Source organism: Gallus gallus, chromosome 28 (genome assembly GCF_016699485.2).
Source record: "Gallus gallus isolate bGalGal1 chromosome 28, bGalGal1.mat.broiler.GRCg7b, whole genome shotgun sequence".
NCBI classification, from domain to species: domain Eukaryota; kingdom Metazoa; phylum Chordata; class Aves; order Galliformes; family Phasianidae; genus Gallus; species Gallus gallus.
Genome location: NC_052559.1, coordinates 3,325,586 through 3,337,202, shown reverse-complemented (window position 1 = coordinate 3,337,202; position 11,617 = coordinate 3,325,586). Strand labels below are relative to the sequence as shown.

At 51.2% G+C, this 11,617-nt stretch overlaps 1 protein-coding gene and 1 non-coding gene across 3 annotated transcripts; one reads left to right on the top strand and one right to left on the bottom strand.

Moving 5' to 3' along the window:
* Positions 1 to 18: 18 nt before the first annotated feature.
* Positions 19 to 125, bottom strand: LOC112530462. Its single transcript, XR_003072100.1, has one exon. It is a non-coding gene; the product is annotated as a U6 spliceosomal RNA (small nuclear RNA).
* A 299-nt stretch (positions 126 to 424) lies between these two features.
* Positions 425 to 10,533, top strand: TMEM259 (transmembrane protein 259). Of its 2 annotated transcripts, none has more exons than XM_418222.8 (11): positions 425 to 944; positions 3,149 to 3,415; positions 3,721 to 3,835; positions 5,016 to 5,126; positions 6,024 to 6,146; positions 6,487 to 6,587; positions 7,142 to 7,199; positions 7,316 to 7,399; positions 7,916 to 8,048; positions 8,413 to 8,512; positions 9,264 to 10,533. In XM_418222.8, exons 1-11 carry the CDS (start codon positions 723 to 725, stop codon positions 10,110 to 10,112), a joined length of 2,163 nt encoding a protein of 720 aa, XP_418222.3. In that variant the 5' UTR covers positions 425 to 722; the 3' UTR covers positions 10,113 to 10,533. The 2 variants fall into 2 exon arrangements, with proteins under 2 accessions (XP_418222.3, XP_004948901.2); XM_004948844.5 differs by having other exon boundaries at positions 3,721 to 3,889.
* The last annotated feature ends 1,084 nt before the right edge of the window (positions 10,534 to 11,617 follow it).

Here is an 11,617-nt window from a genome sequence, read left to right as displayed (position 1 = left end):
CAGCGGCGGTGTGCAGGAAAAAATATGGAACGCTTCACGAATTTGCGTGTCATCCTTGCGCAGGGGCCATGCTAATCTTCTCTGTATCGTTCCAATTTTAGTATATGTGCTGCCGAAGCGAGCACAAACTCGGGAGTCTCCTGGACAGTATTTAAGCCTCTATTATATCATAATTTTTAAGTAGCGGTGAGCTGGCGTTGTATTTGCATATTTCTTCTTCTGGTATCACCTCTTTAACAAAAATCCCTATTTACTCCGCTGAGATTCTTTCTTTTTCGCAGAAGTTTTGGGGTTTTTTTTGGGTCTGAAATGCCCAAATTCTCTGCCGATTGCGCGCGGTGCACGGCGGGAAGTTCTCTGCTTTGCATATCGGGGCGGGGCGGGAGCCCGTCTTCCGCCGTCCCACAATTCCCCGCGGCGCTGCGTTGCGTCGGCGCTGTGGGTGCCGGAAGATGGCGGCGCGGCGCTGAGGGGCGGACGGGGCCCTGCGAGAAGGAGGTACCGCCGCGCTCCGGGCCGCCCATGGCCTCGGGGCCGCCTCGGGAGCCGCCTCGGGAGCCGCGTCCCGTCCGAGCAGCGCCGCCGCGGGGCCGCTCCGAGGCCGAGGGCCGCTGAGAGCCGCGCCCGGGCCTGCAGCGCTCCGCGTCCGGCGGTGGCTGCGGGGGGAGGCCGGGCCGGGCCCGAGCGGCGCGGGGCGCTCAGCGCCTCCCGAAGGCCCCGCGATGTCCGAAGCGCAGCCCCACGGTCAGCACCCCCCGCCCAACCACACCGGGGCCGCGGGGGGCACCAACCGGGCCGGAAGGAACGCGGCCCTCAACCAGAACCCTCTGATAAACGTCCGCGACCGCCTCTTCCACGCGCTCTTCTTCAAGATGGCAGTGACCTACGCGCGCCTCTTCCCGCCCTCCTTCCGCCGCGTCTTCGAGTTCTTCGTGCTGCTCAAGGTGAGGGCGCGGGGGGGGCTCCCAGCAGCCGCTCCCGGTGTGCATCACACGCGTGAGGTACCCGGCTGGCACCGTGCTGACGGTGTGCTGTCCCTGCTGGGTGCCGTCGGCGCACGGCTCTGTTTTATCGCTGCTTCTTGACGGTGATCAGCGCCCTCAGCTGCGTGCCGGGCATCCTCCCCGTGGGGTGAAACCTGTCTGCGTTTTTGCTGATGTAATCTGAGGCCCACAGAGAGAACGGAGCGGTAGGGCTGAATTCTGCGGGGTCTGGGAGTTGCAGCCTCCCCTGTGGGGATCAAACTCAGTACGCAGAGCGGCCTGGTGCTGTCTGTGTGAGGTGTGGTGCTGCCCTGAGGCTTCCAGAGCTCACTGTGTCCCCCCCTTTGCCTCTGCAAATAAGAGGGGGGCAAAGGAGAGCCGGCTAGGTAACAATAGGGTGCTTGTACTGCAGGGTTCTAAAATCCAGCCGTGTCTAGGTTACCCTGTGTCATACTGCATAGACACTTTTTTCTCCCTGCCCAGTAAATGTTCAGGTTTTGTCATGCAGTCCAGCTAGGAGAAGTTCCTGCTGCCACCTGCTTTTAATTGAAGCACCCTGAGCAAATTAAAGTATTCCCGGAGGAGATCCTTGCTTCTGCCCTTAGGGTTAGCAGGCAGCTGTGCTTTCAGCCTGCCTGTGGCTCTGTGTGAGGACAGTGGTGGGAGACCAAGTGTGAGGCTGTGGCCTGCACGCTGTGCTTGGCCTTCTGGTGCTCCTCCTGGCTGCTTTCATCACCATTCCCTCTGCGCCAGGGATCTGTTTTGGGATTACCTTCCCCAGCGTTTTCCTATGCAGCTCCTCTGCAGATGTGATGTTACCAGCCTGTTTATTCATAACAAATAGGTCAGGCACAGTGTGTGGCAAGGACAGATACTTTAATCAAGAAGGAGCATCTTAATGCAGTTTGAAAGCGAATGTATGAAATGCAGCTATGCTGCTTACAGACAAGTATTCTTTGGAGCTTGAACTTTGGACAATATTGGGTAACTTCATTATAGGAAATGGCTTTTATTAGTTCACTTTGTTTTGCTGTGACTTGTAGTTGTTCCTTGGGTTGAAAGCATCTTTCAATTAGGAATGATGTGTTCCAGCCTGAAACGTCCTTTTAATGGAGGTCCCATTGCTCATTGGTAGACTGGCTGTTGTCTGAGCTTTGGGCCACGTATATACTTTTAAAGCAAGCCATTTTGTTCTGATAACAATACTCCTTTGCAACCCAACTCCTGGCGTTTGTTCTTGCTGCTGCCTTGAGTGTGTTTGTATTGTTGGTACTGTAATGCTGAAACCCCACAGCCCAGAGCATGGCTCTGTCGTGCTGAATGTGCCACAAACCCAAATAATTGCAGGTAGTCCTCTGCAGCCTTTTATTTTTGATTCAGTTTATTTCCCTTCTGTGGTTAACATTTGCCTGGCTGAGCAGAAATCAAACACAAATTGATCTCAGTGTTTTACAACCTTTCTGAATAAGGTTGGGTAGCCTTTCCCGGTGGTTGGGTTGAGTTAGCAGTGGATCAGTTGGCAAAAACCAATCTGTGGATTGGCAGTTTCTGCTGGGCAACACTTTGGCACTTTGAAATGAGGGAGAATTCAGTAGGAAGTCAGCAGCAAGTGGCCTGCTCTGTACCTGTGCTGAATGCTGCTGGAGCTCAGAAGGAAGTGCTGTGCCCTGATGCGTGCAGAGGCAAGGCAGTGGGCACTTTGCACGTGGTTTTCTGCTAGTCAGCACTTCTTTGACCCTAGGCAGTGTATGTATTAACATGGCACTGTGCCTCCTGGGCGGCAGCCAGCTGCACTCAGCCCCAGCACAGTGCATTAATGGAGAAGTTTTGGTCAAAGGCACCTTGGGAGTTCTCATTCCCAGGAAAAGCTTTAGGCCTCTTAGTGTTTACCTCAGAAAGACAAGGTTTCAGCAGGTTAGCGAGGTATCAGAAGGACAAAGTACAAAGGGGGTATTATATAAGCTGTGGAGCTGGAAGAGAAGTTGATTTGGGGCTGTTCTATTGTTTGGTGCAAATGCAGCTAGGGTTAGAAAGCTTAAAGGCTCTGGTCTACCTGCAGCTGCAGCGTCTGTGCGTGAAGAAGAGATGGCTGAAACTGGGCAGCCTATCAACAGGCAACGTTTGGTCGGGCTGACAATCTCTGCTTTGTTTCCTGCTGTGTGTAGGCTCTCTTTGTGCTCTTCATCCTGGCATACATTCACATCGCCTTCTCCCGCTCACCCATTAACTGTTTGGAACACGTGAGGGACAAATGGCCACGCGACGGCATCCTGAGGGTGGAAATCCAGCGCAACTCCAGCCGGGCCCCCATCTTCCTGCAGTTCTGTGGTGCTGAGAAGTTCCCAGGAATGGTAGTTGAGCCCACAGCTGAGGAAGAGGAGGAGGAAGAGGAGGAAATGTCTGTGGATATGTTTGAAAACAGCTCTATCAAGGTAAAGATGTGTTCCCTGTGTGCACGGGGTGGGGAGTGTGGGTTTGGGCTGAAAGAGTTTGATGCGTATGCTGTGAATGTGCTGTGGTCCCTTTGTGTGCCCTCAGTCACTCAGAATCTGTGTGTGTTCCTTCAGTTTTTCCTGCATTTCCTGGTTACCCTCCTGCATTTTAAGGTTAGAAGTTAAAGCCTGAGCAAATGACCTCGCTTGTCCTCCTGTTGGTGGCCCAAGGCACAGAGGGAGCACAGGAGCCTGGATCTGACCTGGCTGCTAACCTGACCTCCTCTGCTGCTGTTCCCCAACAGTTTGAGCTGGATATAGAGCCCAAGGTGTTCCTCAAGCCATCCCGGATGAGCAGCACTGAGGCGCTGGCCCACAACGAGAGCCAGGAGTTCTCATTTAGTGAAGCAGCCACTAAAGGTATGCAGCCTCTGCGGGAGACTGTGTCCGAGTTTGAGATGCTAGCCAGAGCAGGTAAAGACAACTTACGTCACTATCTGTGCTCTCTCCTTTCCCTGCACCTTCCCTGCACTTCTCCTGGCTTCCCTGGGCCTGCACTTAGCAACCTTAATTGTCCCCTGGCTATCCCTGTTGCTTTAACCTGTGGTGAATCTTGTCACTCCTGACAGCAGATCTACAGCACCGTTTGCTTTTGTTGGAGGGAGGCTGGGAGTGGGGTGGGTGCATCTGGGCTATAAAATTTGCTGGAGCCTTCTGGTCTGGCATCATGTTTCTGCAGCAATCAGTGCCAAGTATGTCAGATGAATGTAAACCTCCCCCTTCTGAGCAGTTCTGCATTTGCTGTCCTCTTGAGACCTGCAGGGATCCAACTGACAGTGCACATTCCTCACTGTATTAACAGTATTTTGGGTCCCTGAGTCAACACCAGTGCCTGGAATAGCAAACTAATCCTGAAAGCCACCAAGCAGGTTGGAGTAGATTGCAAGATTGTGTTGATAGTCTCCCTTATTTGAAATATCGTCCTGCTCCATCCTTCTTGTTTCAGCACGACTTGAGCTGCTAATGTTGAGGATTGTGAGCCTGGACATCACAACAGCACTGTTTCCTTGGTCTTGCAGAGTTTTGCTTGATGCTGATCCAGAACTCATTAGTCTTGCATTTGAGATCATTAAGTCTCTTAAGACTGGGCGATGTTTAAATATCTTTGGTGCAGTACCTTAATTAACAATTGCCTAAGTTCTGTAAGAGAGTCGTGTTGTACAATGTTGTGTATGCTGATGGACTGTGCCTTGACTTGCAGAATAGCAAACAGGAAATGATCCAGCAATGTGGTAGGAGAGAGAACCGTGTCCCTCCTTAATGTAGATAGAAAATCCCATCTTGTTAGCATTTTTTTTGCAGCTCTGCTGTGCTGTAAGTACACCAAACTGAACGTTTAGACAGTGTATTACCGTGGTAAAATGATCTGTGGTACAAATGAAGTGATTCATGCATTGACGATTCAAGGCTTTATTTTTGTTTGAGCTTAAGACCATTTCGTAGTGAAAACTAAAAGCAAAACAAACACGAGAGCCTGTTTCTTCTTGCTCACTGCCTACATACCCTTCCGTTGAGTCTCCCTTCCCACCCTCTCTTGCAGTGTGGCCACAGGAAGAGTACATTGTGGAGTATTCCTTGGAGTATGGGTTCCTGCGCCTGTCCCAGAGCACACGGCAGCGCCTCAGCATCCCTGTGATGGTGGTGACTTTGGGTGAGTGAGGGAGCCAGCCCTGCCAGGGATATGTCTGCAGAGATACCTGCATGCTGGCAGCTCTCTTCCAAACTTCACGCTCATCCCATCTCCTCTTTAGTCTTGTGGGAGCTATTTATAACAGTTGATGGCGCTCATTTTCCATGCAGGAGATCTTTATGGGGCAGTTATTGCTTTAGCAGGTCACACCCTTTTCAAGAGGAGTGCTCTGAAATGCTGGAGCCTGTTCTGGTGCCTGAGCCTTCATGTTACGTCTAGCATAGCTTTCCTCACTGAAGAAAGAGCCAATATTAAACGTCTGGTTACTGACCTGGGCTTTCCAATTCACCTAGAAGAGTTCCTGCAAGAGTATCTTAGTAACTTATTGAAAGATTGTTTCTAGGCTTCATGTTTTACTTGGACCTGAGGTATTTTTTACAGGCTGATCAGTGTACAGTAGAATACATCTACGTGCTTCATTTGTGCCCAGAGCTGTGTGGAGGTGTTGGATGGTGGGTGAGCTTCTGGGCCCCAGCAGCATCACACACAGCCCAGCTGGCTGCAGAAACATCTCTGCCAGCCCCTCTGGGCTGCTTACAGACTTGTTCTGAGAGCTGTTACCAGAGGGAGAGCCCTTTGTTACTGGGGCTGCAGTCCAAGCCCAGGAGACAAATTCCCTATATGTTTATGGCAGTGGGGAGTGTAACAGCCCAGATGGAATTCTTGAGGTCTGATTGGCATTAGCATTTTACCAGCGTGGCTATATTTGTCAGGGTGTGACATTTTGCCTCCTGGTCCTGCCCAGTTCAGTTACACTGCCAAAGGTTCGAGTGCAGTTGCAAGTCTGCTTTAAGTGATGAGAAGATTGTGCTCACATTTAAAAAGGATAAGGTGTAACTGCTCTGCTCTTCTGTCTAGATCCTACCAGGGATCAGTGCTTTGGGGACAGGTTCAGTCGTCTGTTGCTGGATGAGTTCCTGGGTTATGATGACATCCTGATGTCAAGTGTCAAAGCCTTAGCTGAAAATGAAGAAAACAAAGGTAAGAGTTGCAGGAATCACTTCAGCAGAGTGAGTGCTGCTTTTCCACGGGTGCATGGATGTCATCTTCTGACTTTGATTAATCTCTAACGCAGGGAACAGCTCATAGTGTTATGTAGGGATGTTATTGCTGGGGACAAAATGAAACAGGAGAGAAGAGACATCTGCAGACGTGATTTCCTCTGGCCTTATTGCACTGCATAACAATAAGAGCGCAGCTGTGAAGCAGTGTTGGCATAGATCTCAGACACTACAACCTATTTAGAGGGCACTGGAAGTTTGCTCTTGTTGTGAGTTAGTTACACAGGGATTGTGTGCTTTGTTTCTTTGTTTGTTCCCAGGTTTCCTTCGCAATGTGGTATCTGGGGAGCACTATCGCTTTGTCAGCATGTGGATGGCTAGGACGTCCTACCTGGCAGCCTTTGTCATCATGGTCATATTTGTAAGTTGGGAGGAGCTGGGCATTCCCTGGACTCTGAGCCCAGCACATGGGCAAGATTTGCTGTTACAGTAGAGGCCTGAGCTCACAGCTGCTTTTAAAGCTAAGCTGATGGAGTTCTGCTCTTTTATTTCTCTGCCCTACTGTGGGTATTGAGAGTTCTAAAAGCAAAGAGCACATTGTGGCCACTGAAAGAAGAAATAATCAAAATAATGCAGGATGACTTTTGTCAGACAGGCACTTTGAGCTACTGGGAGGTGCACAGATGCAGAATAGGAAGAAACCTCAGTTCCAGCTCTGCTGCTGTTTGGTTTGGCCTCTGCTCAAATATTCAAAATCAGTCTCTTTGCAAACAAATTACTTACTGTCTATTTTACAGCAGTAATACGAAGATTAATTGCTGTTTGTGAAGTCCTAATTACTCCTTGAGAAATTGGCCTGTTTAGCTCAAACTAACGAATGTGGGAAATGCACGGCAACGTTACGAGTCCGAGCTTGCCTGCCTGAGCCTCTGCTGTGATGTGATTCTGACAGTGGCTTCTGTTCTCCTATTTCAGACTCTGTCTGTTTCGATGCTCTTACGCTACTCGCACCATCAGATCTTTGTCTTCATTGGTAAGTATTTTCTGTGTGATTTGGGGTATTGCAGTGCTCTGAATGTGGAGCGATGTAGGGCTTGGAGGGTTCCTTGGCCTCGTTCTCCTTGTGTTACACTGTTTTCCTTCTTGCAGTTGACCTATTACAGATGCTGGAAATGAACATGACAATTGCATTCCCTGCAGCTCCCCTACTCACTGTCATTCTGGCTCTAGTGGGTAAGGACACGCTCACTTCTTGTATTTGTGCTGCAAGTCCCTCTGGGATCTGTAGGAGGTATAATTCCCTTTTCTGACCTGGTCACAGCAGATGGTTGGTGTGTCTGCCCTTCACAGGGCGGAAGGCTCTGGAATTTGATGGCACAGTGAGCTGCATTGTCATTCTGAGTCTGTTGGAAAAGCAGTTTATTTGGAAATCTGAAGCTTTGTCCATTTCTCACTTTAGTTCATTTCAGCTTCACACTCTGTGTAACCACATTCCATTAGCATAATTTGGGTTTTAAAGAAACAATCAAAACCACTGAGATCTCTGCTGTCCAGAGCCAGCTGATCCTCTGGCCTGTGTAGTGACTTCAGCCAGCAGTGAAACTGCTTGACCTTACTTGTTGTTTTAAACAGAGCTCTTTTTTTTTTCCTGCTCTGTTTTTTTGCCATGCAATCATGCAGACTTTTGCTGCAATGCCACTGTTGTCTGCCCTGCCACGTGCTGACGTCAGGCCCCTCTCTGTCCTGTAGGTATGGAGGCCATTATGTCAGAGTTCTTCAATGACACCACGACTGCGTTTTACATCATCCTCATTGTGTGGCTGGCTGACCAGTATGATGCCATCTGTTGCCACACCAATACGAGTAAGAGGCATTGGCTCAGGTAAGAGACCTCACCTCCCTGCAGCTCCCAGTCTCTGCTGGGAGCCTTCTTTACATGTCCAGCTGGAGGGGAGCACCTTCACTCTTCAGAGCTTCTGTAATCTCCTTGGGAGCTGTCCTATGTGTCATTGGGTCCAAAGTGCACTTATTTCCACTTTGGGTCCTGAGCATGACTGTCAGGAATCACCCCTCCCCTTTGTTTTGCTCAGCTGTGAAAACAGTGAAACCATGCTAATTATACATTAATGACAGTCTGCATCTCCGTGTGCAAAGTGCACCAGCTCAGAATAGAGTTATGACTAAAAAGAAGCTCAGGTCTGCCCCGTCCACTGCTGTATCTTGATGTTTACTGCTTTTCTGTGCAGGTTCTTTTATCTGTACCATTTTGCCTTCTACGCCTACCATTATCGGTTCAATGGGCAGTACAGCAGCCTGGCTCTGGTCACCTCGTGGCTGTTCATCCAGGTGAGTGGCTGTTGTTCCTGCTCATATTGGTGCACCCACATACGGGGGCAGATGCCATCCTGTGAGTTCAGTCCTGGTCACTCTGCACCCCTCAAAGGGGTCTGCCTGCAGTTGAAATGGCAGCAGCACGGTGTGTGTAATCAGCAGTGTCAAAAGGTGGTGTAAAGCTGTGGTTTGGGCTTAATCAAATTCTGTGTCAAACTGTGTTTGACTGTCAGGTTTGGAAATGGGGTGACAAGAAGAGGCTGTCACACTGCAGGACTTGGTCACTCCCCACATCAGCCACGTGACTGACAGTAGGCTGATGTCAGGTGAGCTTTAGGAAGTGTTAGGGGAGGATTCCTATCTCATCTCTGGTATAGATCCCACTGAGAATCTCCCATGCAGAGGCTGAGGAGTGGATCAGATCTGTGCTGAGCTGCTCCCTCTATGTGCTGTGAGATGCAAAGGTGGAGCTGAAGATGGGCTGGAGGGAAATGCCCTTAGCCTCACTCTCACCCCTACAAAGAAAAGGGAGTTGTACTCTATCACCTGTCTTCATAGCTCTTGGAGTTGCTCTCTGACAGCAGTTTGCAGGAGCTCTAATAGAAGGGACAAATCTTTGCAAAATTTCAGATAAGGTCTTTAGAAAGAGCACCCAAATTCTCTGGTTACTGTCTGTACATAGGGATGACAGAATAGTTCTGTGAGGTGTGTCTAGGCTTGCAGCCCAGGCCTGACGATTGACTCCTTTCCCTTTACCATCCTCCAGCATTCAATGATTTACTTCTTCCACCACTATGAGCTGCCAGCTATTCTCCGGCAGATCAGAATCCAGGAGATGCTGCTGCAGAACCAACAGGTGGGCCAGGGCACTCAAACGACTCTCCAAGACAACCTCAACAACAACACTACCCCAGCTGGAGCGGAGGTGGGGGGCCACCGGCCCCACCTGGCTGCTGGCCCCTCCGGGGAGAGCAGCAGCCCAGCAGCTCTGGCCTCCAGCGAGGCCTCCAGCGTCATCGCCACCGCCGCAGCCTCTTCAGTTGGGAGCGACCTGAACTGGGTTGCTGAGACGGCTGCCATCGTCACGGAAGCCTCATTTCTTTCTGACCTGAGCTCTTCCCTCCTGGAGCCGAACGTGGTGCATGAAGCTGTGGCTGCTGGGAGCCCTCAGGACGCTGCTGCTGCCTCCGGCTTGGTTGCACGCATCAGGGTGAGCAGCGACCACCCGGACACTGCTGTGGGCTCCATCACCATTGAGGTCACCTCAGCACCTGTGGTTGCTGCTGCAGACGGTCCCCCTGCTGCAGAGGTGGCTGCAGCTCCGCCTCCCATCCCTATACAAGAGGATGGGGCCTCCACCCCCAGCCCTTCCCCTGCAGAGCAGACTGAGGCTGTGGAGAGCTCAGACAGCCAAGCAAAACCCAGTGGCAAGAACTGCATTGCGAATGGCAGTGTGGCAGAGTCCCCTCTGGCCTTTGTGGAGAACACTGATCAGGACAAACTCTTGGGCTGTGCTCTTGGGGACCGGGGGGAGAGCGGCCCTTGCCCAGCACCAGCAGATAGTACAGCTAGCTCCAGGCCTTGCTCGGAGCCAGACTTGAGGAGCCTGTCTTGAGTCCTTGTTACTGTCACTCTGGACTGCCAGGAAAGGCATTTGGATTTCGTTTGTTACTATTTCTCACTTCACCATCATCCTTAACCCATGAATTCCTCTTCATGGAGGCAGAGCAGCTGGGACAGAGAAGAGATGCTGCAGTGAACTCCCCAGAGAAAAGCACACGTGTGCACATACGAGGCTGGCACACATGGGACTGCTCAGTGCCAGATTCTCCCTGCAGGGAGGAGAGAGTAAGGTCACGTTTGCTCCCTCTGCCTGCAATGCACCGGGGGAGCCCTGTGCCACTGCTGAGGCTGTGGGTGAGCAGGCTGGCTGTGTTTTCCGTGCTGTCAGTGTGCTGTCATGGCTCTTCTTTGCCCCCTGAGGTTGTGTTGGCAGTCTGGGTGTTGCTTGCAAACATGAGCTGATTTGTGACAAACCACGTGTGTGCACGGTGACTCTCTGGTTAGAATAGCTGCGTGTGAGCAGGGAGAGCATCTTCAGACACCCCCGGGAGAGCAACCAATGGCCAAGGAGAAACAAGTCACCCTCCCTTCTCTAGGGGAAAAGAAGCTCAGTACCTCCCTTCAACACTGGAGCTGCTCACACCGGAGCAAAGCTGGGTAATAACCAAAGCAGAAACTGTATTTTAGCCCCATTTCTTGTTTTTTATTTCTCCTGCCATTAAACTTCCTTTAGTCAATGGGTTTAGGGGGAGAAGTGTCCAGGCCCAGCTTAGGGCATCCACCCAAGGAAGGACGCATTTGTCTGCACTTGAAAGCAGTAAAGGATTTATTCAGCCCTGGAGAAATGCTGTCCCCTCCTGCTGCTGGTGGCTGCAAGAGCCTGGTGAGTTTGGCCCCTCTTCAGTGTGTCAGGTGGGAGCTCCTGCCATGCCACAGGCAAATGCTATCAGTATCCTCTGGGAGCTGACCTGTAGCCTCAGTATCTGTTGTAGAGGAGGAGGACAGCAGCTCTGTCTCTGTACAGCTCTGCTTTCAGCACCTGCAGCTGCAGGTGAGGCTGTTTGTTTTTCAGTGCCTTGTCCCTTAAATGGGACACGTTTGTGTTGTAAGATCAGCCCTATCCCTGAGGAGAGATTGGCATTGTGCTGGCTCAGCTGTTGTGTGAGGTGGTTTAGCAAAGAACCAAAACACTAAAGACAAATTTCAGCTAACTTTCCCTCATTTCTTTGGCAGCAGAGGTTGAAGCTTGGATTTGTGCCCCTGTGCTGTGTGCTACACCTGGTGCCTTGGACCCAGGTTGGGGGTAGGAGGGCTTTACACCTGCAGGCATAGAGCAGGACTGCAAAAGCAGAGTGATGCAGGAGAGTGCCACGTCTGCAGGGCTGGGAGGAGAGAAGCTCAGGGAGAAACACACTGGGAAGGGGGCAGTGCTGGGAGGAGGTGGGGGGGTTGCTTGGGCTCTGAGGGGCCTCCAGCCTCGCAGCAGCATCACTGTGCCCCTCTCTCCCTTAAAGGCACTGCCGTGGCTTCCACCAGGAGTGGGATTCTATGTTGGCA